Source organism: Eurosta solidaginis, chromosome 3, assembly GCF_040869045.1.
Source record: "Eurosta solidaginis isolate ZX-2024a chromosome 3, ASM4086904v1, whole genome shotgun sequence".
Lineage (NCBI taxonomy): Eukaryota > Metazoa > Arthropoda > Insecta > Diptera > Tephritidae > Eurosta > Eurosta solidaginis.
Genome location: NC_090321.1, coordinates 102,055,717 through 102,083,545, shown reverse-complemented (window position 1 = coordinate 102,083,545; position 27,829 = coordinate 102,055,717). Strand labels below are relative to the sequence as shown.

The 27,829-nt window shown below is 38.4% G+C and overlaps 1 protein-coding gene across 16 annotated transcripts in view; it reads left to right on the top strand.

Annotated features, from left to right (window-relative positions):
* The window catches only part of Rgk2 (Rad, Gem/Kir family member 2), a 694,072-nt gene that overhangs the window by 248,231 nt on the left and 418,012 nt on the right, over window positions 1–27,829 (top strand). For all 16 annotated transcript variants that reach the window (XM_067772880.1, XM_067772883.1, XM_067772873.1 and 13 more), the window contains 3 exons: window positions 10,754–11,606; window positions 11,679–12,021; window positions 12,085–12,268. In XM_067772880.1, the coding sequence (XP_067628981.1) occupies window positions 10,754–11,606; window positions 11,679–12,021; window positions 12,085–12,268 (1,380 nt within the window). The remainder of the gene's footprint in view (window positions 1–10,753; window positions 11,607–11,678; window positions 12,022–12,084; window positions 12,269–27,829) is intronic.

Below are 27,829 nucleotides of genomic sequence, written 5' to 3'. Positions count from 1 at the left end.
GCCAGCAGAAAGGCAGTTTATACACCCACGGCTGCTCTTAATTTGTTCAAACCGTTTAGTAGGCGTTAAACGTAAGGACTTTTGCACATCTTACACGTAGGTTTAGCTACACTTGCACTTGCCTGATAGGACCCTAATTTTTTAGCAGATGTATCTGTTGTCGAATGAGATACTTGTGTCTTTGAGGGTTTGTAAACTGTATCCCCTCTAAAATCACTCACGGGGTCTAGGGTTTGGAAACGATTGGATAAGAATTTATCCATATCAGCCCATTTTGAAATTTCTGTTTTGTTTTCGATTGTTTGCTCCCAGAGTGCCAGCGGGTTTTTTTGGCAATTTTTTTGAACAGAGATACGTTATAATTGCATCCCAGTTTGATATGTCTATATGATGACATTGGAGCGCCAAGATGTAATTATTTATTTCACGCTGCAATTTCTTGATAGAGCTACCGCATTCACTCCCAACTGCTTTCAAATTAAACAGAATTTTTAATTGGGCATTTCTTAAAATACGTTTATTTTCGTATCAGTCACATAGATTTTTCCATGCTGTTTCGAAACCGTCTTTTGTTAAAGGACATCGCCCGACTATTTCTTTGGCCTCACCTTGAGTCTTTTGATTTAAATAATATAATTTTTCTACTGCTTCGAGGTTTTTGTTACGTATATATATAGCAGTGAACATGTCTCTAAATGACGGCCAGGAAAGGTAATCTCCTTTGAACACGTCCGTATCACATGTTGGCAGGCGCACCCTATATTCTCTATCTCCTGAGCTTTCTTCTTTCTTTTCAGCTTTCTCAAGTTTTTCCGAAAGTTCAGCCATTGCTCCCTGGCACTTCAGAAAGCTGAAGTATGTAACTTTGTGCTTCTTTTTAATGGCCGACTGCTCTTTTGCCTCGAGTTCTGAGGAGCTCAAGAGTTCTTCATATGTCTACTTCGCCTTCTCCCATAGCGATTTCAACTCCTCCTTTTGGACTAAAAGGGTTTGATTTGTATGGTCTGAAGGGGACATATCATTATAGTCATTATCAAACTCTGTCACTGCCTCTGCTTGGCATATATAGGTATCCATTATGAAAATTTATTGAAATATTAATTAATTAATTGCCTTTGCAGAGAGTATTGAGTGAAAGTGAACTTGAATGAAGGACTGTATTCGAGAGAGATTTCTCGGTGAAGTGGCCTTGAAGCTTGCAAGAAAGCTAGTAGTTTGAAGGAATGTACAAATGCGTTGTGGCAACGATGTGCTATTGAATTGTGTAAGCCAATAAGTAATGGCTAGTGAAAGTGGTGTTAGTGAAGAAAAAAAAATTGCGAAACACTCGCTGTGGACTTTTTGGTAATTTAACCAAGGACTGTGAACTTTTGTATCACAAAAATTGGATCAGTCAAAACTGATTTGTGTGTTGCCGCAAGTGAAAAAAAATAAAAATATTGCAATTTTTTTAAAAATTTGGAAAAGAAATGAGCCTATTGGCCACCCAAACAACAACAGCAATATGTGTGGTTGAACTAAGTGCACTTTGTATTACAGCAACAAAATAAATTGCGATCGTAAATAAGCGCAAGTGATTTTTATGCGGAAAAATTTGTTTAATTGAATGTGCGCGCAAATTAAATAAAAATTTTTTATTTAATAATTTGGGAAAAATTTAAACAACGTGATATCAGGACGGACAAGGCGACAGCTGTTTCGATTATACCTTGTAAATCTCTTCAAAGCCTTTTCTCTCGGGAGTGGTAGTCGAACCCGCACTCCTACGATAGTTGAAATGGTTACAAACGCATTCAGCTACGTCATGCCTTAGTTGTTGTAAAGTTTTTCCCAATTGCCTTCTTTTTGCATATTTTAATCTTTTACACATTGCATACTTCGCATGCAATTATGTGTTGAAGTTATGCTTGGTACGGCGGTTTTCAAAGAAACTTTGATATTTGTTGCTGTTTTTGTTCTATTTATAGAACCACAACGAATTAACCAATTTTGTCTGTTTGTATGATTTAATCGTATTGCTTTTTTAAATGTATGAAAACATTTATTTGAAGCAATTTTTTAATTTTATAATTTATTTAATAATTTGGGAAAAATTTAAACAACGTGACATCATGCAAAGTGTCCGGGATCCGTCGGGGCTCTCGACGGGGTAATTTCGAGACTATTTCGGGATCATTTGGGGTACCTACCGGGATCACATCTAGATGGTTTTTGGTATCCGTCCGGGATCCCGTCGCGATCATTTCGGGGCTTTTTCGGGATCATTTGGGGTCCCTTCCGGCATCATTTCTGGATGGTTTTCGGGATCCGTTGGGGATCCCGCCGGGGTCATTTCGGGACTTTTTCTCGACTAATACGGGATCATTTGGGGACCCTTTCGGCATCATTTCTGGATGGTTTTCGGGATCCTTCCGTGATCCCGTCAGGGTAATTTTGGGACTATTAGGGGATCATTTGAGAACCTTTCCGGCATCCTATATGGATGGTTTTCGGTATCCGTCCGGGATCCCGTCGGGGTCATTTCGGAAATTTTTCGGGATAATTTGGGGTACCTAGCGGCATCATTTCTGGATGGTTTTCGGTATCCGTCCGGGATCCCGTCGGGGTCATTTCGGGACTTTTTCGGGATTTTGGGGCCCCTTCCGGCATCATTTCTGGATGGTTTTCGGGGATTCGTCCGGGATCCCGTCGGGTTCATTTCGGGACTTTTTATAGACTAATACGGGATCATTTGGGGACCCCTTCGGCATTATTTCTGGGTGGTTTACGGTATCCGTCCGGGATCCCGTCGGGGTCATTTCGGGACTTTTTCGGGATTTTTTGGGGTCCCTTACGGCATCATTTCTGGATGGTTTTCGGAGATTCGTCCGGGATCCCATCGGGGTCATTTCGGGACCATTTCGGCATCATTTCTGGATGATTTTAGGGATCCGTTCGGGATCCCGTCGGGGTTATTTCGGGACTTTTCCGGGATTTTTTGGGGTCCTAACGGCATCATTTCTGGATGGTTTTCGGGATCCGTCCGGGATCCCGTCAGGGCCATTTCGGGAATATTAGGGGACCATTTGAGGACATTGCCGGCATCATATCTGGATAGTTTTCGGGATCCGTCCGGGATCCCATCAGGGTTATTTCGCGAAGTTTCGGGACTATTTCGGAATCATTTTGGGACCCCTCCTTGTAAATTGCTGGATGCTTTTCGGGATCTGTCCGGGACTTTTAGAATCATCTTGGGACCCTTCCGGGATCATTTTAGGTCTCTTGGCAACCGGTAGTTCCGCACACATGTCTTTTTAAATTATGAGCTTTTATGGCGTGGATTTGCTGCTAATTATTCGTAATTAAAATTCGGTATGTTTTATCCTCAATCTAACACAGCTTTTTCGTTCTATTTTTGAGTTTTTTAAATGAATCGTGTAACGAACTGTTATAACTATAATTACACTTTTTGTAATATTTTAGCCAACTAAATACCCGAAAAAGCAACACTATTTTCATCTAAAAAATTCTCTTTGGTTTTAGCTAATTGTAGTTTCACTCCTTTGTTCTATGAGTAGTAATTCTTTCACCCCTCTCATATCTGTTAATTTAATTTAAAAAAAAAAATATATATTTTTTTTTTAATTCGAAAAAACTGTGTTGTACTATTCATGAAAGCGTGCATTTCAGCTTATCTTCTCATTTAGTTCTTTTTTTTACTAAATTACAAAAATAAAATACATTAGAAAAAAATTATTTTTAAAACATATAGCTTGATAAGCAGGCTAACGTGAATAGCACATATATTTTATTTCCTCCTTGCGGACGGGCCGCGGGTAAATGCTAGTATATACTATATACGTAAGCAATCGGTAAAATTCGAAGCTTATAGCTGTTAAAATGGGGTAGAAATTGCGAAAAGTTTCTTATCTGAACAACCGGTTGTATGAGATATATACTATATATACAACCGATCTCTATTATTTTTTCAGACAACAATATATGCTATACACGTAAGCATTTGGTGAAATTTGAAGCTTCGATCTGTTAAAATGGGGCTGAAATTGCAAAAAATTATATATATATACTATATATACCATCATATATATATTATATATATCACCGATCTCTCTGATTTTTTTACACAACAATAAGCATTCGGTGAAATTTGAAGCTTCTAGCTGTTAAAATGGGGCTGAAATTGCGAAAATATATATATATATACTATATATACCACCATATATATACTATATATACCACAGATCTTTATGATTTTTTCAGACAACTATATATGCTATATACGTAAGCATTCGTTGAAATTTGAAGCCTCTAGCTCTTAAAATAGGGCAGTAATTACGAAAAGTTTCTTATCTGAACAATCGGTTGTAGGGGATATACATATACTATATATACGACCGATCTCATCAATTTTTTCAGACAACAATATGTGCAATATACGAAAGTATATGGTGAAGTTTGAAGCTTAATCTGTTAAATTTAGGAAGATATGACAAAGTCATCTTTTTCTGAAAAATCGGTCGTATGGAGGATATATGCTATAGTGGTCCGATCCGGCCGGTTCCGACAAATGTCTAATCGGACACCCAAATACACCCGCTCACCAAATTGTATCAAGATACCTCAAAAATTGAGGGACTAATTTGCAAACAAACAGACAGACGGACATATGGACAGACGGTTAAATCAACTCAGCTCTTGATCCTGATTATTTCGGTATACTTAATGGTGGGTCTATCTATTTTCCTTTAAGGACTTACAATTTTGGGTTTTGTGACGAAATTAATATACCATTTCATTTTCATGAAAGGTATAAAAAGTGGCGCTAAGCGGTGTTTAGGTTATGTTAACCTTTTAGAGCAGTGTTGTGCTACCTTGAGCTGTGTCCGGAAAATCTTACCGCGGGTGGGGGATTATTCCGGAAGGCGTGATGTACAAACTTTAAGTAACTGCGTTAAGCGCTTTTTTTCTCTATTTTTGCACGAAATATAAATTTTTCCACTTAACATTCACTTTCACTTTTTGATGGGAAAGAACCAATTTATAATTTTATTTTGAAATATATATTAACAACAAAAAACACTACCTCGCACGGAATAAACCACGTACCTTTTAATTAATTCGTTGATCCGGAGTAATAGAATTTGATTTTTTTTGTGGATGTCGGTGTTGTTGATGTTTGGTGTTGATGTTTAATATTATCTTCCTTGTAATATCGGTATGTATTGCGTTGAACAAATACGTGTTTGGTGTATCTGCTTCCTTGATTATCACGAAATTTTTGAATGCTGCTTCTGACTAATTGCCTAGGGAGTGGAATGGACTTTAGTTATAGGTGAACGGTTCTTTCTACCGGCGTGGTAAGGACCATGTACAAAATCGTGATGGTAGCGGCCTGCACCCACGTAATTGTAAAAAAGTATAGGTTTAGGCAAAAAGGAAGAGTGAATAAATGGAATTACAAATGGCTTTTTTATTAACTGTATAGAAATACAACAAGTGTTAAGAAATGATTTAACAAATGTTGTGGAAAATGGATATGATAATAATTTTGAAAATTTACACTTACATGAACGTGAGATTACGTGTACATTTGCTGGCTGCTGGATTCAAAGAGGGCGAGCCTCTTTGCGACATGAGCCGATGAACCCATGATACAGCTCCTTCGTTGGGTTTCCCAGCAACAAAGTTGCCGTACCGCGGGCTTACAGCGGTAAAAATCTAAGATACATACGTACTACCACTCACAGATGCCTGTGTGTATTAGTGATCACAAGCATATGTGGGTGGTAGTAAACAAAGGAAAATAAACTAAAGAAAATTATGTAACGAGAGGGGGGGAGATATCTTTAGGCCTGTGGCCTAAACAACTGGTTATTATAATGAAATTATCAAGGCACTATCAACCACAACACTTTCAAGTAAATGGGAAATGTAAACAATTCGCAAGGTTCATAATAAAAATCAAAAAATCAAACATATATTTATTTTATGACAACGTAATAAAGCACGAAGTTTCGTTCAAAGTTTAAGGGCTCTGGGTATCGGCAAGTTCCCTAAAACTCGAAAGCAAAACATGGAAGTTCGACGATTTTTTTTAAATTTCAAGATCCCTCGCCCACCGAGCGAAGTATTTATTTCCCGGTGCTGTATTGTTATGGGGTTCTGTAGTTTGTTATAGTTTCAAGAACTTAGCTGTACGTGAAGTTACTGAAATAGCGGTCGCAAGATTCCACATGCTAAAATTGGACATTCTAAATGTTTCTAAGTTTCGTTTAAAGTTTCAGGTAACTAGGTTATACGAAAAATCCTTGAAACTCGAAACTAAAATTTCCAAGCTCGGACAATGTTTTTGAATTTTAACGGCCCTTGGACTAGAGATATACTTCAACGATAATATATTTATATTTTGTACTCATTTGGACAGTCTAAACCGTTTATTGTTCATGTCGAAATTGGTCCGACATGGTCGAAAAGGGTATCAACTGATGCACATCACTGCCAGTTATAAGAATCCAATTGGGAAAATTTACTATTTCTAACCGTTCTAAAGTTATTTAAAAAAAACAGTTATTTAAAAAATGCCAGCTCCACACAGAGCTCAATTTGCATAATTTTTTCGTAAATTAAAAAAGAACAGGGAATTCAAATAAAACGACCCAAGTCAAACATGTTTTCAAATGGTCCTAAAGTTATTGAAAAAGCAAGTTATTCAAAAAAGGTGCAGACTTTTTCAAAAATTCTATATATATGGCGAATGAATAAGGGAAATCGGTGATGCAAAATCCTTCAGTAGGTTTCAGGGATTTAAATACAAGCTTGAAATGATTCTCACTTCATACTTAAGTTGAAGATATATGTACGTATGAGAAGGGTTTGACAAATCACTTGGCCTTATATTCAAACCTCTGTTGTTTATTTGCGAAACTATAAAATAGTGCCTGAAATATCAATTTTGATTTTCACACTTCATCATTCAACACTCAAGCCTTCCGGGTTGACATTTCTTAAAGTTCGCGGCTCTATCCCCAACTACTTCCTTGGATTGAATCACATTGATTATAGCCTACCAACCAAGTTTAAATATCACCTACACGTTACGGCTCCTGTTACAAATGTATATACGTAGACACATATATTTACCAGGTGAGGTTTTGTCCTTCCCAAGAAGACTCAAAGTGGTAAAGCAAAAGCTTTCCCAATACAGTCGAACAAACGGCAGGATGTGCTACTACCCTAACGTAGTGAACAGTCGAAATAGTAATGAACTCTTATATCACAAAGCCGGAAAACAACAGTTTGGGCTGAGCATATAATCTTAAGATATTTCTACTTAAAACCTGTCGAATTTCATTTTAAAATATGGTTTTGGTTAACCGAAGACTATTGAAAACAAATATCTGCAAATTTTGGCCTATATTTCAAAAATGTTATCCAATGAGCCGAGGATTATACGATTTTCACCTATTAGTTACGCAATGATATCCACTTAGACTGCTTATGAGACTGCTTGAGGGCGGCATCCTTGACCGAATAGTTGCTCTCTAACGTTTCAAGGTGCTTCTCTGGTGTAGCTCAGCAGCATAGCGCGACAAAAACGTCCGTCAGAAAGTCTTCAGAGCTAGATTTGGACCTTCTAGTAAAGAGACCTCGCGGAGTCATGAGTCGGAGTCTTATAGCTTCTATGCTGGCATATGGTGTGAGGGCCAGGAGGCGTGGTAGCGACTGGTGGTCGGGATTACTACTGCTCGAACTTCTGAAATTGTGGCGCTTAAAACAGCCGAAAAAACTGGAGGCGCCCTTTGGCGCGATCAGAAATAGGCCAGGATTGATGCTAATCATTACAAACTGTGCCACGAGTCATGACCATTAATAGCGGCCGTAAGTCGCCTTTGTGCGTGACTAGCGAGGAGCCACAAATTATTAAAAGAAATCGTCTCTACGACGAATATTAGCAAAGAACATCTTCTTCGGTGAAGCTATGCTTTGCATAAGACATACAGACAAAAGTGTGACCATTTTGAGTATTTCTATTTTTTTCGGCAGACGCAGCAGTATAAATCCCAAAGACCGGGGTTAGGTTCGAAACCGGCCTGGAGTAAGTGAATGAGGGGCAGCCACTCCGCAAGCAGGTTCTCCTAAAATTTTTTGAACGATCCGCGACAGTTTGAGTTAAAATCGCCGGATCTTTCTCAAATGGCCAAAACGTTGATTTCCTTAAATACATACAAATAAAACCTTTCCTAAATATTCCTTTTTTAATTAGAAAAATCAAAATCGCCGCCACTGCCGAAAAAATTTTCACTCATGCTGCATTGTTATGTGATTCTGAAGTATGTTCTTAGCTTCATTCATGATAAAAACATCTAGCTATAACAATTTCTCACATTATTGACCTTTTTCCGCACTGAAAAATATTTCAAATTTCTCAACTGCACACTTACATAAGTATATTTTCCCTCAAACAGAAACCAATTTGAATATATTACTTTGTTTATTTATTGATTTCCTTTTGTTCTGAGACTGAGTTTCAAATATTATATTACGAAAAAGCTTTAAAAAAATTATAGCCCACCAGAGGACAGAACGGTTATACCTTGCATGCATTTTTATAATGGTTTCCAGAATCTAGCTCTACGGGAAGTTACTCAAATAGCGTTCGCAAGATTCCACATTTTGTAAATGGAGTTTCTAAATATCTTGATCCCTGTCCCATCTACAAAACTCTATTATCCTAAATATTATAACATATAGAGCCCAAATCGTTGTTCAAAGTTTCAGATCCCTGAGTTAACGGGAAGTTCCTTAAAACTCGAAAGCAAAAGCAAAGCTTTTTTTCCACTCAAGTGGAATTGTCATTAGGTTCCTATGTTTGGTCCAAATTTCAAGACTTTAGCTCTCCAGAAAGTTAATCAGAAATGAGCTGCATGATTCGTCAATAATAATAAAAAAAAGTAAAAAGGCATGCGACCAGTTCTTTCTTAGACGTTTGCAAGAGTAAAACGAAACCATATGCGTTCGGCCACCGACAAGTTTGTAAAAATCATTGTAAATCTTAACAAGTAGCGCAGCTGATCGCTCAAAGTTAGCATACTCACAGAAACACAGACACACACACAATATAAGTAAAATATTTAAACAGACATTAACTTTGCTAATTTTAGAATATATAACATTTAGGTCACCTTATTTGCAGTAATTAAAAAAAATGTACAACAACCACAAGCAGTAGAGATATGGCAGTGCAAAGTAAATAAGTTCTATTTGGTGAATCTCTCCGAGGAGATTTAGACCCAGCTTCTCTTCCAATTTACGTCGTGCCACATATTTTATGGTGATTCCAAACGGCATTTGCAAGGCAGATGAATTTTCACTGGGAAGCTTTTCATGGGAGAAATATATTCGGAGTGCTTGCCAAGCCATTGCCGAGAGGCGACCCCGTATACAAAAACTCTTTTCTGACGGACAATTTTTATTGAATGCCATAAGTCGATCAAAACTCTTTTAAATCATTTAATGTTTGCGACGTTCCCCTTTAAATGTATTTTTAAAATATATGTAAGAGCTCATAAATGGGTATATAATGTTCGGTTTCATTCAAACTTCCTTACTGGTTTTCTATTAAATTCAAAACATATGATCTCATTTAAAAAAAGTTCCTTCACTTTTTTTAAAACTTCCGAAGTATTCACTTGGATCGAGTATACTCGATACCTTTTACTGAGTATGAGTACTAGCATCGATACTTTGATCCGAGTATATTATATGCGAACCGCTATCGATACTTTTTCTAAAAGTTCTATCACTAAAATGTACATATTTGCCCCATATAATTTGAGCCATAGTATCTGCTCCCGCCTCATACAGTTTTATTATAAACTCATCTGCCTTGGCAGACGAGCACGACGTATATTGGAAGACAAGCTCGACCCCTTCGGAGGTAATCGCGCTTTGAATTCAATATAAAAATGATATTCAAAGACAGCGGTATAATAAAATCTTGAAATACGAAAATTTTTATTTGCATCTGTTTACAATAAAACGCACGATATGTATGGTATAGTTAACTTTGGCCATGCGTGTTTTCAAAGGCACGCGTTGGTTGTTTACGATTAAAGAGTTGTGCTTGAAAAAAGTTAAAATCTTCCAATTTTTATTGTTATATCGGCCTACTGATTTGTAAGATCGCGGGTTCGAATCGAGCTCAACAATAAACAAGTCCAATTTTCACATCGATTCTGCAACAGATGTCGCAGCGCTGTGTACAGTCAGTGAATTGTATTTTTAAACTACGAAAATAAGGTGAAGTATGCCACTATGAAAACCATTTTAGAGGTCAAGCTCAATATTTTATTGAATGGAAGAATTACTTTCTCACTTCACATTTCGAAATCATCAAAATCCCGTTACTCTAATTCCTTTGTTTCTTTTGGTTTGCTAGATATTAGCAAATTATTAAACGTATTTCAAATGCAGGTTAAAAACTTTGAGACCCCAGTTGAATGGGTTAACATCTTCCAATTGTGCTCAAACTTCGGCAATCTTAAAATCTAACAATATGAAACATTTTAGGGAGGTGTCCCCAAAAATCCGACATCGATTTTTTAAAAACACTCTACTGAACATATTAACACGTTTACTTATTTTCAAAAAACCATTTTATCAATTCATATTTTTAATGCTATCTATTAATGTGCACTTTTTCATCATTCATCACGCTTATTTTATACCTAATCCTGTATTTTATTATCGGCAGATGCTTACCTGTGAAAATAGTTAATTCATCACCACAAAGTCCGTCTATGCGGAGCTCATACAACGGAAGGAGCGGAAATGTTAGTGGCCTTAATGAAAACCCACCACGTAGTCCAAAAATCACAACTACTTACGCTAATGACAGTTTCGACGACACTTCTTCGACGCCGTCGTCTGGTTCTCGCAGCCTAAAAGGCATATCTTCACAAGAAAACTCAATGGATTCGCCTTCTTCTGGAGCTTTTCTAAGCGGCCCAACAACTGCATTTCCACGTCTTAATCCTAATTCACCGAGGAAATTCGTTTTCGAAGCAATAAGCCCTGTTACTGACCCATTTTACCAAAAATTTGAGTATTACGAGCCTATTTCTCCCGATGAGGACATCGCTGGTAAAGGTTATATAGAAAAAAGCAGTAAGCCATATGGAGCTCTTACACAAGAACCTGCATCTCCAAAATCGTGTGAGGCCAAAATAAGGGATTCCAAAAAGCGTTTGCCTTCCACTCCTTTCAATAAAGTATCGTGTTTGTATAGCAATAGTCACGACAGCGATAGAGTAAAACCAATCGAATGGGAAATGTCCCATATTGATGAAAACTGTTTGAACAATGCAAAATATTTCATCAAACGTGATTCGTGCGTCACGGAGAGTACACAACTATCACTCGAATCGAATGATACAACCAATAGCACTGTTGCAACGGAAACTACTTCTTTCAGTTATTCTGAAAACTCAAACACGGATCGGATATTAGGAAATGCTATTGCAAGTAAAACGAATTCAATAGAGCAATACGAAAGAAGCAAGAATCGTCGTGATGCCATTAATATAACTTCCAATCCTTGTTACCAGGTAAGACACCATCATGTGAAATTTAAATAAAAAATATATACATATATTTCAAATTAAACCTTTACAATTAAGGTGATCCACAGTTCACATTCCACGTTAGACCGTACTTATTCAGATAGTACTACATTTTTACGATATCGCAAATCAACCAGCGACTTGTCTAAAGAGTCGGAAGGTGCTCTAAATAAGCCAAACTCTGTGGAAGACTCCTGTTTTGCGAGCTATAAACCAAAGCGGCGAGGTAGTTCCAAAGGAGGGTTGGCTTATTTAGCTAGCCGTCGCAGCTCGCGAGACTCTATGAAAAGCGTATGTTCAAATGCATCAGTTTTCTCAAATGATGATATTAGTCCATTAACTTTCCAATCATCAAATCGTGGTCGACAACGACGAACTTCAAATTTCCTTGAACTGCCAGGTTGTATGGACATTTCTTTCTTCAGTCTCATTGATTAAAAATCTCGTGCGTGTTTATTTACAGTTCCGGATCATGTTAGACCACGGGTTTGCTCCTTACCCGACCGCCCTTATAATCCACGCGCCAGTGATGATCTTTATCGTCTAAGACATTTTTCGATAAGTAAAGGGAATGTTTTAAATTGTGGAGATTCAATTATATCAAGACGTTCACGCAGTAATACTAGTATCAACTCCACGAACAGCAGGTACATCGATATTACTAAACAACAAGGCAACCCAAAATATGCAAAAAAAAAAAAAAACTGATTTTAAGCCCGGTTTTTTAACAAAAGTCAACTAAAGTTTAGCCTGTGTTCAATAACGTAAACATTTGCTGCACATCTCAGCTAAAGCGGCCGAAGTGGCTGGGTTAAACTTTAGTCAACTTTAACTGGAGTTTTAACTCGCAGGTCATTTTGTTTGTGTTATTTTTTTTTTTATGAAAGTATTTTTAAACCTTTAAAAATGAATATACAATATGTTTGACGATAACTTAGTACATCTGATATAAAGCAGCATCTACATTAAATTTGATGTGTTTCGTGACAACTTTATCGTGATCATTCCTTATTATTCGAGTGTGTTGTTAGTTAACAAATATTTTTGACTGAAATATGTTTGTTGGAAAACAGAGAAATTATTGAAAAAATATTAAGATAACCCAAAAAGTACCAACTTCAAATATTCAAAGAGAAATATGGTATACGAAGGTTGCATAATGTGGTATATACAATATCTAGACCTAGGCTCGGTTTTTCAGTACAAGTTCAAGTTTGTCAGTTAAACTAAGCTTAAAATTTTTCAATCTACTATAACTGAAGTTTAAGCTGAGCTTAAGCGTCCGATCTGGCAGGGTTAAACTCTAGTTAAGCTATCAGTTATTTGCATTCGTTCGAATTTTTTATAAAGCAAAAAATGCTATTAACTTGAAAAAATGTAATTCCCAACTTGTGGTTCTCCATACTACAGTATATGTCGGGGCAGGACTTGAAATTCCATTAAAACTTACGTCAGCCGGCATTCCTTGACCCGATTCACCATCTTTGGTTTGAAATAAAAACTACAAATTTTCAATCAATTTGATTGAAAATAACCTTTTTGTTAAAAGAGAACTAAGCGCAGCGAAGAAATGTGCGTTTGTCTGATTTCAAAGCCTTTTTTTTTATTTTAATGAATCACAAGCACTCTTCTATTCAAGTCATTGTGAATTCATATTTTCTTCAGACAAGTTTTATTCACATACTTGTTTCTTTCATACCTTTTCGGCAGTTATAGCTTACATCGTGGCGCACAGTAGCCCGCTCGTTAAAGCATAATGCTTTTACCTCGCTCTTACATTAAAAGAAAGAATGCGATAACAGTTTACTTCGATCACATACAAATTTATTCAACAAGTATTTTATGTGCACAGTAGATCCTGTAACACAATACGCATATACTTTTACAGGGTCATTGATAATTTCGAATGACATTTAAATCATGTATAATAAAATTGTGTGTTTCACCGGCACGGCCTTCCTGACATACACTCGTCTTCGTGTGTTATACTAAAATAACAAAACAGTATATTGTAACGAATGTTAGCAGCACTGAGCGATGCTATCGTCTCTAAGCCGAGGCTAAGCAGTGACGTAAATTCACATCCATAGATCAAACATTATGTATCTACATAAACGAAACAATAATTGCGTCTACACTTATGTACCATGTACGTATACAAGCAGCGGAGAGTCAATGCACAAACACATGCATATATCTGAGATACTCCTAAAAGTATGCAATGAGAAAAACTATAAAATTGTGCAATTGTAGTTACAGCTGAGAAGTTTGAGAGCTGCTGGACTAGTAGATACTGGAAGCGCCTTGAAGATGCGAAGGTTGAAATCAAAGAGTATAAAAGGCGGCAATTGTAGAGGCGCTGGAATTCAGTTTGATTTGAGTTGTCAAGCAGTTTCGACTAAGACGCTATCTAGCGAGCAATATTATTTTGAATAGTAGAGTTTCATTTGAGCTATCAATCAGTTTGGTTACTAAGCAAGCTATTCGTTGCACAGTTTGAGTGTTATTGTGAAGTACTTTAATAAAGGCCATTTTGCATTATTACAAATTGGAGTTATTTATTCAACAGTTTAGTGATTCGAACTTAGCAGAGGATTGCAAATAACAGGATTTGCAAGTAAATTCGTTACAATATTGTTAAAAACTAAACTTAAAGCTAATTTCCTTAAGGTAGCTTTTAGCTTTTATAAGAAAATTTTTATGAGGATTTTGTTTTAGTGACAGAGTTTTTTTAAATAGGAATTAAATTGATTATATCGATTATACCGGAATGAAATCGGTAACGCCGTTCTCGACGTGCTGATGGAGTCTCCGGGTAGTCCGCCGCGAGGTTCTGATGCAGGATGGTACCAGGGCCAAATCAAGGTACTCGCTTGCGAGGACGCAAGGTCTGTTGCGCTGTACAAGGCAGCAGCCGCAAAGCTGGGACAAGTCTATCCCGGGGCGATTATCGAGGTCGTTGACTGGAAGGACATTCCGGCTCGGCCAAGGGCCAGGGCATGGGTTTCAGCTGTTCCACTTGAGAGAATTCTCAGGATGCTGCAACTGATGAACCCGGCTCTCCCAACGCAGGACTGGAGTGTCATCCAAGTCGAGGACGCTGTAGGACCTAGGATACAGGTCGTGTTAGCCCTGAATAAGGAAGCTCTCGAGCCCCTTAGACGAAGCAAAGGAAGAGTGTTTTACGGCCTCGGGGAGGTCGTAATTCACGTATACCGTGGGGACGCACAGCGCGCATCCCTTTCGAGTGCCTCTTTGGACACGGACATTGAGGCACCCGAAGTGGAAGCGGAAATCTCCGACGCCGGAAACCTGGTTTCCGCCACGTCAAATTGCGCAGGGGCTCTGGGCAATTTGTCGATGGAGGATGCTCTGCTGGATAGCGACGGAGAGGATCCCAACATCACGGTGATGGAGGCAGGGGAGTCTGAGCAAGCTCATGCTGAGGTTGCTCCAGATAAACCTGCACAAAAGTAAGACAGCCTCGGCTGCTCTCATCAGTCGCCTTTCTAAAGGCGACGTCGAAGTGGTCCTTATCCAAGAACCCTGGGTGAACAACTCAAGGATTTGCGGATTGGGGGCCATTGGGTTTAAGGTCATCCGAGCTGCAGATGAAGGTTAAGTGAGAACATGCATTTTAGTAAAGTCTGAGCTAAATATCTTTCTCTTGCCTAATTATAGCAATGGTGACGTCACAGCGGCCAGCTTGGCAAGCGGAGGCACCCAATTAACGCTAGCCTCCGTTTATATGCCGTACGACGCAGAGGAACCTCCTCCGCAAAAGACGGTAAAGGATCTGGTGGCCGACTCAAGCAAAGGCCATCTGCTAATTGGGACAGACGCAAACGCCCACCACGTACAGTGGGGTAGTTCCGACATAAACACTCGGGGTGAGTCACTTTTTGAGTACCTTTTAACAACTAACCTTGTAGTTTGCAATGTAGGTAATGAATCAACTTTTATTACTAAAAACCGTAGAGAGGTTATTGACCTCACTATTTGTAGCGAAAGCGTTTATGGGTGGGTAAAAAAATGGCGTGTTCTTGAGGAACATTCCTTCGAAGAGAACTTCATGGAGAAACTTCTGCACTGGAGTCGAAAGTGTCGTGGACACATCCAGGCTACGGTGCGTGCTTTCTAAGACGCAAACAGCTATTAGCTTTCTGCGGAGACCGAATGGTACCTGGACCAGCACAGAAGGGGAAACTCTAGAGCTGCTCCTGGACATACATTTCCCGGGAAATATGACCAACGCACCGGAAGTACCTGCAGCAAACCAAGCTGTGAATATACCCATCACTGAGGAGAGAGTGAGGTGGGCAGTCAAAAGTTTTAAACCTTTTAAGGCTGCTGGACCAGACGGGATTGTACCCGCTCAACTTATCTACTCTTTGTTGGTATCAGCCAACTGGCTGCGGCACATATATACCGCTTGTTTGGCTATGAACTATATTCCGTGTGCATGGAGCAGCGCCACGGTCATATTCATTCCTAAGGCAGGCAAAGCCTCTCATTACGAGCCGAAGGACTATAGACCTATCAGTCTTTCATCCTTCGTACTCAAGACCCTAGAGAGAATAGTTAGCGATTTTCTCACTACAAGCATTGATAGGAATCTCATTTCGGACTATTAACACGCGTACACCAAAGGTAAATCTACGGAGACTGCGCTACACAGCCTAGTCTCTACTATAGAAACATCCTTGTTCGAAAAGGATTATTGTCTTGTTGCCTTCCTAGACATTGAAGGAGCATTCAACAACATAAGTCCAGACGCCGTTAACATTGCTTTAACTGATCTGGATGTAAATAGACCCCTAGTGGGACTAATTGATCAACTGCTCAGGGGAAGGAAAGTGCTTTCCTCACTGGGGAAGGTTGAGATAACACGATTTGTCGCAAGGGGCACGCCCCAGGGTGGTGTCCTTTCCCCCTTACTATGGAACCTAACGGTAAACTCGCTATTAAGAGATACTAGTAGGGGGAGCGGGAAGGTCGTGGCATATGCTGATGACCTAGCGATTATCTACAGAGGCAAGTTCCCTCAAACTTTGTGCGACTTGATGCAGGTAGCATTGCGAGAGGTTTCCTTGTGTGCTTCCCGATGTGGACTCAGCGTCAACTCCGATAAAGTAGAGCTTGTCTTATATACCAAACGATACAAAATACCATCGTTGAACCTACCAGAACTAAATGGGGTGCGCCTAAGCCTGGCAGATAAAGCCAAATTTTTAGGCGTAGTTTTAGACAAAAAGCTGAACTGGAAGGACAACGTTATCCAGCGACAAAAGAAAGCGTACATTGCATTATATACGTGTAAAAGAGCCATTGGCAAAAAATGGGGACTCACCCCCAACATATGCAGATGGATATATACCGCGATTATCAGACCCATACTGCTGTATGGGGTAGTCGAATGGTGGCCAGCCTTGAGCAAGGCGTCAAACCTAAACTTGTTGGGTAAAGTCCACAGATCCAGCATGATAAGCATAAGCGGGGCTCTAAGAACAACGCCTAGCGAAGCTCTTCAGGTCATTCCTGACATCTTTCCACTGGATCTGGATGGTCATCGAGCAGCGGCAACGCCAGCCCTGCGTCTAAGGGAGTTGTCGTGCTGGAACAACAGGACCACAGGACACTCAAGTATACTAAACAAATACAGTTTTTTCCCTCCTAGCACGGATCGCTGTGCGACCACAACAGTTGCGGAAACCAACTTTAAGATAAACATACCCAGCAGGGATGACTGGACGGAGCCGGATAAGTGCCTTGCTATGGGCAACAGCATTTCCATATACACGGACGGCTCCAAGCTAAACGAGAGAGTTGGGGGTGGAGTATACTCAAGGGACCTTGACCTCCAGCTCTCATTCAGACTATCCGACCACTGCAGTGTATTCCAGGCAGAAGTTGCAGCCATAATGGAAGCCGCAGCTAGGATAGGGACATACATTGTCGGCAAAGAAATTTTTATCTTTAGCGACAGCCAAGCTGCCATAAAATCTCTGGGCTCCCACTCGTTCAATTATGAACTAGCACTAAACTGTCGCCGATCTCTTCAAGAGATGGCTCAACAGAACCGTGTACACCTCACATGGGTCCCTGGACATAGGGATATCGAGGGAAACTGCATTGCAGATGAACTCGCTAGGCAGGGTACAACCAAGCAGGTTCTTCCTGGACAAGAACGCTTAGGTATGCCCCTGTCCACATGCAAGCTAATGCTAAAAGAGCACATATACCGTCAAGCCGACGAAAGATGGCTACAAACACCGGGATGTCGAACGTCGAAAGAAACCTGGCCGAAATGGGATCCTAAAAGGTCCCGTCACGTGTACAACCTAAGAAGGGATACAATTTCCACACTTGTGGGGGCACTAACGGGTCATTGCCTCATAGGTAGGCATGCAGAAAGGCTAGGAGCGCCTTATCGTCGTTGCTGTAGGAGTTGTAAAGAAGATGAGGAGGAGGAAACGGTGGTTCACCTCATTTGCAACTGCCCAGCGCTAAGCGGAGCACGGCAGCGCTTTCTGGGAGCTCCATTTCTTGATACTATGAGTCAGGTTGTGAAGCATGACGTCAAGGACCTGGTAGCTTTCATCAGGTCCTCAAAATGGTTCGAAGAGAAGAGGTAACGGTGTTTTTCGTGGTATCACAACGGGCCTATTACTACTGGCCTAAGTGTGCCCTCAGGCAGCCACCCCAACCTAACCTAACCTAACCTATCGATTATAATTACCTCACAATCAGTTAAAAACAGTCTTTTAGTGATTTTACCAACAACAACGCCCTTTTCAATATTTTAATCTTTTACAACATCTATTTCAACATCTTCTTCATCAACATCTATACCGTCATTAACGTCACTTTTAACGTTTTCATTATCATTAACGCCTCTTTCAACGTTTTCATTATAACTAACGTCTCTTTCAACGTTTCTTATTATTAACGTCTCTTTCAACGTTTTCATTATCACTCATGTTCAACTCATTTGCAATTTCTTCTTCAGGAAGTTTTCGCAAGTGTTCATGTGAGTATTTGTACGATATTTTACTGTTTAGTGATTTCAATATGTACCTGTCTCTTTCCAAAACCTCTGCCACCAAAAACGGACCACGGAACTTAGGTTCTAACTTGGTCTGATGCCTTTCTTCATTTTTAAGAAGTACATAATCACCTACTTTATATCTAAAAATTTTTGCTTTACCTTTATCAAACCTTTTCTTATCATAACAAGTATTTTTCTGTATATTTTTAGCTGCTTCAGCTCTTAATAAATCAACATGAACTTTATTTTCTTCTGTAATAATGGGAATCAATCCATATGGCCGTGCCTCCTTTCCTATTAGTAACTCTAATGGACTAGCCTTAGTAACTCAATTGACCGTGGAATTCAGTGCTAATTGAATTTCACCCAGAGCATCTTGCCAGGAGCGTTGGTTTGTTTTAATCGCGGTTAACATATTCTTCAAGGTGCTCATTACTCGTTCTACCTGACCATTCACACGACTCGCACCAGTTGCAATCAGATGTAAATTAATATTTTGAGAAGAAAAAAAATCCCGAAACCCCTTGCTAGCGCAACACCTACCCTGATCAGCAATTATTCGAGTAGGCACGCCAAAAAGTGAAATTGTTGCTTTGAGAGACTGTTGGATCTTAAAGTTGTCTTGAATCTCTTCGTAATGTTAATGGGGTAACTAGGTGCCGATATGGTAGTGTATCATATACGTCGATAAGGTGGGGTTTTTTTCCTCACTACTTTGCATTTTGACGTTTGCTTACTTACTTTTTTTTTGCTATTGTAAAATATATACATATCTTGCTGCTGACACGACCGCCCGTGATTTACTTTACTTGACTTTATTTAATAGTACATTGCATTAAAACTTGTATTTATGTACAACCCACTAAAGTTAACTTAACTAAAGTAAAGTGAACAAAAGCTATTGAGTTTCCTTTGGCTACCTGCAATTTGTGAGTAACAAAACCACCGCATAAAGTCCACTCCCGCTAAGCCGGAGAAGTCCACCCGCACCGCACAAGCGAAGTAATCCGCCACAACAGAGACCTAATGCAGTTTTCTGTGTCAATATTTAAAATGTGGTATAGATGGACAAATTTAGTGAATGCATCAATTTGAAAAATGATATATTCCTTAAGACCATTTTTACCACTTAACTTGCCAGTGATGTCAATATGCACGGTATGCCATGGTACACTAACTTTAGGAATAGGGTGCAATTCTGCCTGTATTTTGTCTGAATTTGACTTGGATAGCTTACATGTTATGCAGTTTTCAACAAATTTTCTAATGTATTTAGACATATTATTGAACCAATAGTATTCGTATACCTTGTCAAGGGTCTTATCTGGACCCAAGTGCATGATGGATTCATGCACATGGTTAATCACAGACCACATAAAAAGTCTTGGTACGACTGGTAAACATTTTGTTTTACCATTTCTTTGTTTTTTCCCATATAGTGTTCCTGCGCGTAGCTCATACGAATTTGCCTCATCTCTGTTGAGTTCATTATTTTTTAACTTACAAACAATGGAACCCACCTCTCTATCTCGTTGTTGCTCGGCAAGAAGCCAGTCTTTTGAAATTTCTGATAAGTTAACATGCTTTTCTGGAATTTTCACAATAGGAGGGTTGTCAGAGGGCAGCGGATTACGAGAAAAGAAGCCTGCATGTGCTACCCGTTTGCCTTCTGCATACTCTATTGCAAAGTCAAAGGATTAAAGATAAGCCCACCAACGATGGACTCTCAGTGTTAAGACGTTTTTGGTACGAGATGCTTTAAGAGAATTACAATCGGTGACTACAACAAATTGGTTTTCTTGCAAATAGTGTCGCAAATGTTTAATCGAATTAACGACGGCTAAGGTTTCTAACTCGTATGAGTGATACCTAGATTCTGCAGGAGAAGTTCGTTTACTAAAATATTCGATAACATGAGGTTTATTGTTAATTTTATGCAGTATAATAGCACCATATCCATCAGCGCTAGCATCTGTATGCAATTCTATTGGATATTACGGATCAAAAATTGTTAAAACTGGTTTATTTGTCAACAATGAAATTATTTTTTGTCGTACATGCTCTGTCTTTCAGATAAAATTGTTTTTGTTAGAGACAAGGAAGTATTACGGCTTCATTATTTGTGAAAATTTAGCTACAAACTGCCGAAAATACGAAGCTAACCCTAAAAACTGTCTTAATTGGTGAACCGACTGCGGTGGTGGTAGAGCTGTAAAAGCTTCAATTTTACGAGGGTTCGGTTGAATTATTCCGGCTTTTATTTCATATCCCAAATATTCAATACTCGATTTTAGAAACAAACATTTGGTGACGTTAAACGAAAACCCAGCTTCTGTCAAGATATCCAACACCATCCCTAGCCTTTCAAAAGCTTCTTCTTTTGTTGATGAGACTATCAAAATGTCATCCATATACCCTATGACATACGAGTGTGCAAGTTCTTCCAATGCTTTCATTACGGCTCTTTGAAATACTGATGGAGCATTTTTGAGTCCAAAAGGCATTGTCAAATACTCATACTGCCCCTCTGGCGTGACAAAAGCGGTGAGTTCAATGGAGTTTGTATGAGCGGGTAATTGGTGAAATCCGCTTGCCATATCCAAACTAGTAAGATAATTTGGTCCACGTAACCTAGCAATTTGGTCAGATATAAGTGGTAATGGATACCTATCAGAAACTGTATTCAAGTACAATTCGCGGTAGTCGACACAAAGCGATCTGACCCGTTTTTCTTCTTTACAAGTATCATCGCACTAGCAAATGGAGAACTACTAGGGCGAATAATTTTGCGTTCTAACAACTCTGATATTCTATTTCTAACAATTTCTTTTTCTTCGCAACTTAACCTATAAGGTCGTCTCTGCACTGTTTTATTTTGATCAGTTAACCTTATCTCTAATTGACCAGTGGTAACTCGAGTTCGCGGAATACCTTCTATGAAAAATTCTGAATATTTACTCAACAATTACATTAACTTAGTTTTTTTATTATCTGCCAGATCGGTATTTAGAGAAAATGAGCTGTTAGAGCACATATTTGCCATCTTTTCTTTAAAAATCTCAAACTTGTTTGTCGTAATAATAACGCTGAAATTCTGAGACAGAATTTCATGGCCAATCATAACATCGTGCTTTAAATATTTATCTAATACAACATGAAACAAAACTTCAAGAGAATAACTGCATATCTTAACATTTGATAAAATTTGTAAATTACTACAAATAGAAGTATTTCCGATACCTCTTAAAAATACAGTATTATTTAAAAGTTTACCTGAAAATGTCTCTGACCATGATCCTTTAAGTAGCGAACATTCAGCCCCAAAATCAAAATAGAATTGATATAACTCACCAGATTGACGAAGTACTCCCTTTGGTTCAATCACTTCATATATCCACTCTCTTCTCAACACCGAATTTGCTGTTGTTTGTGGGCTGATTGTTGCTTCTGGTATACTTTGCTGCGTAATGTCCAGCTTCTCCACACTTGAAAGAAATGAGTGATTTACCAGCTGTGTTACCGGATTGATTTGCTTTGATTGATACTTTGTGGTCTTTCTTTAGTCGACAGTCAGCGATTTTGTGGCCCACTTTTCCACAAAAATGACATTTTAAGTATGGTGATTTTGTGCTTCTTCAGTTCAGGCTGATTTTCAAAAGCAAAATTTCTTTTGCCAAACGAGAATGCTCTAAGCTCTTGTTGAAGTTCATTACGTGTTTTAATGTCTGTTTTAAATAACAAACATTGTAAACTGTTGTCAAAGCGAGCTGAATGTGCAAGAACCACGGCGATAGCTATTTATTCTATAGTCTGAGATTTACATTTATGCATTAGTGAGGTTACTAGCTGAGTTGCATACACCGAAATGCACTCATTGTCATTTGGCCTCCCATTGAGAATATTCATGAGCGTAGCTGCTGAAGTCTCTACACCTTCAAAGCGTTGTACAAATAAATCCCTAAACTGCTGCCAAGTAATAACCGCAAAGCTTCCTTGAGACAACCATTGCGAAGCGCAACCCTCGAACGATTTACTGAGGGCAGTAATAAGCGCACTGCCTTCCAACGGATTGTCTGTCATTATTACGTCCACAGTCGAGCACCAAAATATAGCATCTACACCCATAACATCAGGGTTAAATTTCGGCAAAGCAACATGCTCCCGTTTTGAAGATTTTGGATTCCTTGTTTTAAAAAGTTCAATGAATTGCGATTCTGCATTTCTAGAATCTGGCGCAGCTGCTCATTATTTGCGTTCATTGAGGATAGGGGAGCCCATCCCACTTCTGATGTCGGGACAGGACTTGAAATTCCATTAAAACTTCCGTCAGCCGGTATTCCTTGGCCCGATTCACCATCTTTGGTAGTGCCTTCCATAGTTTTGTAAGGATTGAAATAAAAACTACAAATTTTCAATGAATTTGATTGAAAATAACCTTTTTGGTAAAAAAAAAGCTAAGCGCAGCGAACAAATGTGCGATTTCAAAACCTTTTTTACCTTCATTAATAAATCACAAGCACTCTTCTATTCGAGCCATTGTGAATTCATATTTTCTTCAGACAAGTTTTATTCACATACTTGTCTCGTTTTTACCTTTTCGGCACTTATAGCTTACATCGTGGCGCACAGTAGCCCGCTCGGTAAAGCATTATGCTTTTACCTCGCTCTTACATGAAAAGAAAGAATGTGATAACAGTTTCCTTCGATCACGTACAAATTTATTCAACAAGTATTTTATGTGCACAGTAGATCCTGTAACACAATTTGCATATACTTTTACAGGGTCATTGATCATTTCGAATGACATTTAAATCATTTATAATAAAATCGTGTGTTTCACCGACATATATATAATTTATTTTTGATTACTTACGCTTCATTACTGCTATAAACCAGGTGTTTATTTCTCACAATAAACGGCTGCTGGTTTTGGTGGTACCACCTTCGAGATTTTTTTCATCTCCACCTCAACTCGATATCTAATGTAGGATATCAACTGGAGAACTGTGTTGAATATTCATTTAAGTACTACACATTTCCCAAAATCTCCCAAGGTTGGATAATAATTTGATAATGATAATAACGTTGGAGATCAACTCGAGAACTCCAAATTTTATAAAATTTCCCAAAGGTTGGATAGTGATTGGAGAATGACGTTGGATATCAACTCTAGAACTATCTGGTTCAAGTAGAATTAAATAATGATGTTGGATATCACCTCCGGAACTAGATATACATTTCGCTGGAGAAATATCTTTTCCATTTTTTTGGCTTAACAAAATTAGCTGTTGCCATATCTACAAATTAGGGTGTATGTACCAGTAACCGGACATTTAATTTTTTTTGCTTTTGAACTCTTCTTGGTTACATTTTATAAGTGATATTAAAAAACTTTGTATTTTCGAATGACTATTGCTTAATTCTAAATCTAATAAAATCAGGCACTTAGATAGAAAACTCTCTATTTTTTTGTAAAAATTATTGTTTTGATACAAGTCAGAATTTGCCAGTAACCGGACAGTTTTTTCAGAAACTGGACAGTAAAATTCCAATTACCGGACGCTTATGTTCTAAAATAAAAATAATTGTTTTTTAACGTTATACAACGTTTTATAACGTTATTTTTATTTTCATTTAATATTTAAACCAAATAAATAAAAAAAATACAACAACAAAAAATAAACTTTTGCACATTGTTCATTAATTTCATTGATCTTGCATAGGTACTTAGTATTTAAACATTAAGAAAAACGAAAACATTCTTTCATTTTCAGTTAAAATAACTATAATTAGATAAAAAAGAAACACACTAAACTCCAATAAACAAAAAACTAAATATAAATATTTCATTAATTTCAATACATTTTAGCTGAAAACATACCTACGTAGTAATTAAACAGTATACAAATGCCACAGTCAGAGACTGCTTCGCAACTTTGCTCATCTTCTTCTCGGTGCAAACTGGAGTCTCAGCGTTTGCTCCCTAGTATCATCGATTAAACTGGAGTTTGATTGTTATCTCTCTTTAGCTTATTAAAACACTTCTGCCTTTGCTTCTCAATCCATTAATGTCTTCCTCTTCCTGTATTACAGCTTTTGAGGTACATGGCTTTCCAGTACTTATATTTCCCTCTTCGATCCGATTTGCAGATATTGAGGTTTGGTTCCTGTTATTCTGGCTAATTCGCCTCCTGGTTTTTGGACTGGAGCGTTCTCTCCCCCTTCTGCCTTTTAAAAACAGGCTTGTCAGGTTAGCCGATCGTTTCCTCTTGCCTCTAGGGGCTTCGTCCTCTTCGATGCGGTTGAAAAATGGAGGAAGCTTTTGTCTGTGAATTGTCTTCGACATTCTTCCACTGTCTCACGGGCCTATGCCAAGCGATCGCTGCCATCGTTGGTTGGGTCAACCACTGGGCCCAAGCGCTGCATAATGCAATCCGTTATTTTGAGAGGGTTCTCCTAAGCTCCCTATCTCGTTGTTCCCGTTCTAACCTTAATTCTTTGTTCGGGCTAGTATGCCGCTCCTTTATCGAGCGCACTGACTACACACTATCATTGCTATATGCGTCCGAGTCAACGCTGATAGCGATTTCCTCTTCACCGGCTTGCGACGCCATCGCCTTTTTTCGCATCCTTACTTTCTCTTAAAGTTTTTGAGTTCATATTGGTCGTACGACCACCTGCCCACAAGGCGGACACAGCGGTCTAATGTTAAAAATTGGGATAAAAACCGTCCGCCACAACAGCGCCCCTTGCTGTGCAAAGGCCATCATTACTTCACGGGGCGGCCTGGTATCGGGAACGCTCCGTTCAAATACAGCCGAATATATCCCATGGCTGCAAATCCTCTAATAGGCACGGTCCGCATAACACCCTGGATTACGGATTATCACACATAGGTTAGGTTAGGTTGATCTGGCCGGTCTATGAGGACCTCACATAGACTGAATGAGTCCGTAGTGTTACCAGAAGTTTGTTTTAACGACCAAACTGAAAACCCCTATCTAAAACCAGGACATATGTTATGAAATAGCTCCGTCCTCTTGGCAAATACTAGAAGCTTCCTAGCACTTAAGTCAATTGCTGCTTCTAGATCTGACAGCTGTATCATACCTAATAGCTGGAGTATTAGCCTGGCAAGCGCAGGGCATGAGCACGAGCAAGGGTCGCTTAGCAAAACGAAAGTACGATAATAAAATTTAACATCTTAAAAATAAGGAAAATATTGGAAAAGCTGGGAATACAGACAATAAAAAAACGAATGATGGGAAAAAGTCACCAAATTAGTAAAGATATACTCATAAGAAAAATATGTCCATAATATGGACTTCGTGTTTTAGTTTGTTCTTTTATCCTTTTGACGTTTTTTTCTCAAACGATATTTCATTTTTTTTATTAATTATAAGAAAGAGTATGTACATATCTAGGTTAGGTTTGTGGATGCCACCCTATATGTATGTGTATGCATAATATCTAGTATGAAATTGTAGTTGCTACTTTAGTTTTTTGAAGTTTTTTGATGAAATATTTCACATTTGGTTAATTTCTAAAATAACTAATAAATAATAACTAAAATAAAATGTACTTTGTTGTTACCCTGCCTTTGAATTGTACACTAAGTTGTACAGTGATTCTGTTCCAAGAGCACTTAGCACTTCAGAATTGTGTATAATTCTGTGGGTGCTCTACCTACACTGCCGATTACAATTGCATAAATTTGCACTGCAATGTGTTGACTATACTTTACCACTTCGATTACAAGTACACGAATTGGTATAGTGGCTGTATTATAAGGTTCCTTACCCTTTAGAAAGCGTGCATCGTTATGTGGGTGACCTCTACAATGCCGATAACAATTTCAGTAAGGTGTGCCTTAGAGTAATAAACTTCCGAAGATTGTTCGGAGATCGTTTACTTACTCCATTACCAGTAATGATGTAAGTAATCAGTTCTTTCCACAAAGCGGCCATGCTTATGGAAAAGTAACATTGATTGTAATTGATTCTGGAAGGTAAGCTGCATTCGAAGTATTTGAGAAGTATTGGATTTCGTAATGCACAATTTTGCCGCTGGAAATTGTTACAATTAAATCGATGATGAAGCATTGGAATTTATAAGGTTGCGCGTGCAGAGTTATTGACCGTTGGTAACTTGGTTTTACTTTAGTAAGCTGTTGCATTAACTTATATATCGATTTGGGAAAAATTAAATGGAAAAATATAACTTAAACGGTTTGTTAACATACATGTTTTATTTGTAGCAAAATGTCCTTTTAATAATTAATGTCATATAGACATATGTAACTTGCGTGTTTGATTTTATTGAAATAAGTATGGTCGTCTTTTGAAGTTCCCACATTCTTTTCTCTGTAGTCATAAATAATGATGTCACACAAGGTAAAATGCAAAAAAAAAACAGAAGTTATAAAATGCTACATGCAGCTAATGAGGTTAATTCGTTTGTTCACATTCAACTATCAATCAACTATCAATATTTAAAGGATAAATATTTACAGAGCTGTCAAATGTTGTGACTTGATTTAAATACAAATAAATTGCTGCACCCAAAAAGTCGAGTAAAATATGTTTTCTCCTTTAAGGAGGGGAAGGCTTTGTTCAAATACAGCGCTATTTACGTTTGCAAGCGCCTAAGCCATTCAGCTAAATGGTAGGGCAACTCCCTAATATCAAAAGAAATTGATGTATTTTTGCGGTAAGTTGGAAGCTAACCAGCAGATGCAGTTCTTGGGCAGTAGTTGCGTTCAATACCCGCCTGGAACAGCTCGTTGAACGTAAAAAATAGACCAAAACATTTAAAAGGAATTCCAAACGCTTGCTTTTATCTTCGTTTTGAAGCGAACAAAGCGTTTATGTAAATCAGCCCTTACGCATTTGATTAAACGAAAAATCGTTCAGAAAATTTACCATGTAAAACACCACTAATGCCCCGATTCTAGTGTGGTAACAACATTCTGTTGTTTAGAAAAAGGCAAAACTGAAAAATAAAGAATTGTAAGCTCACCAGGAAGCCACCGTGGTGTAATGGTAGCGTGCTCCGCCTATCACACCGTATGCCCTGGGTTCAACTCCCGGGCAAAGCAACATCAAAATTTTAGAAATAAGGTTTTTCAATTAGAAGACAATTTTTCTAAGCGGGATCGCCC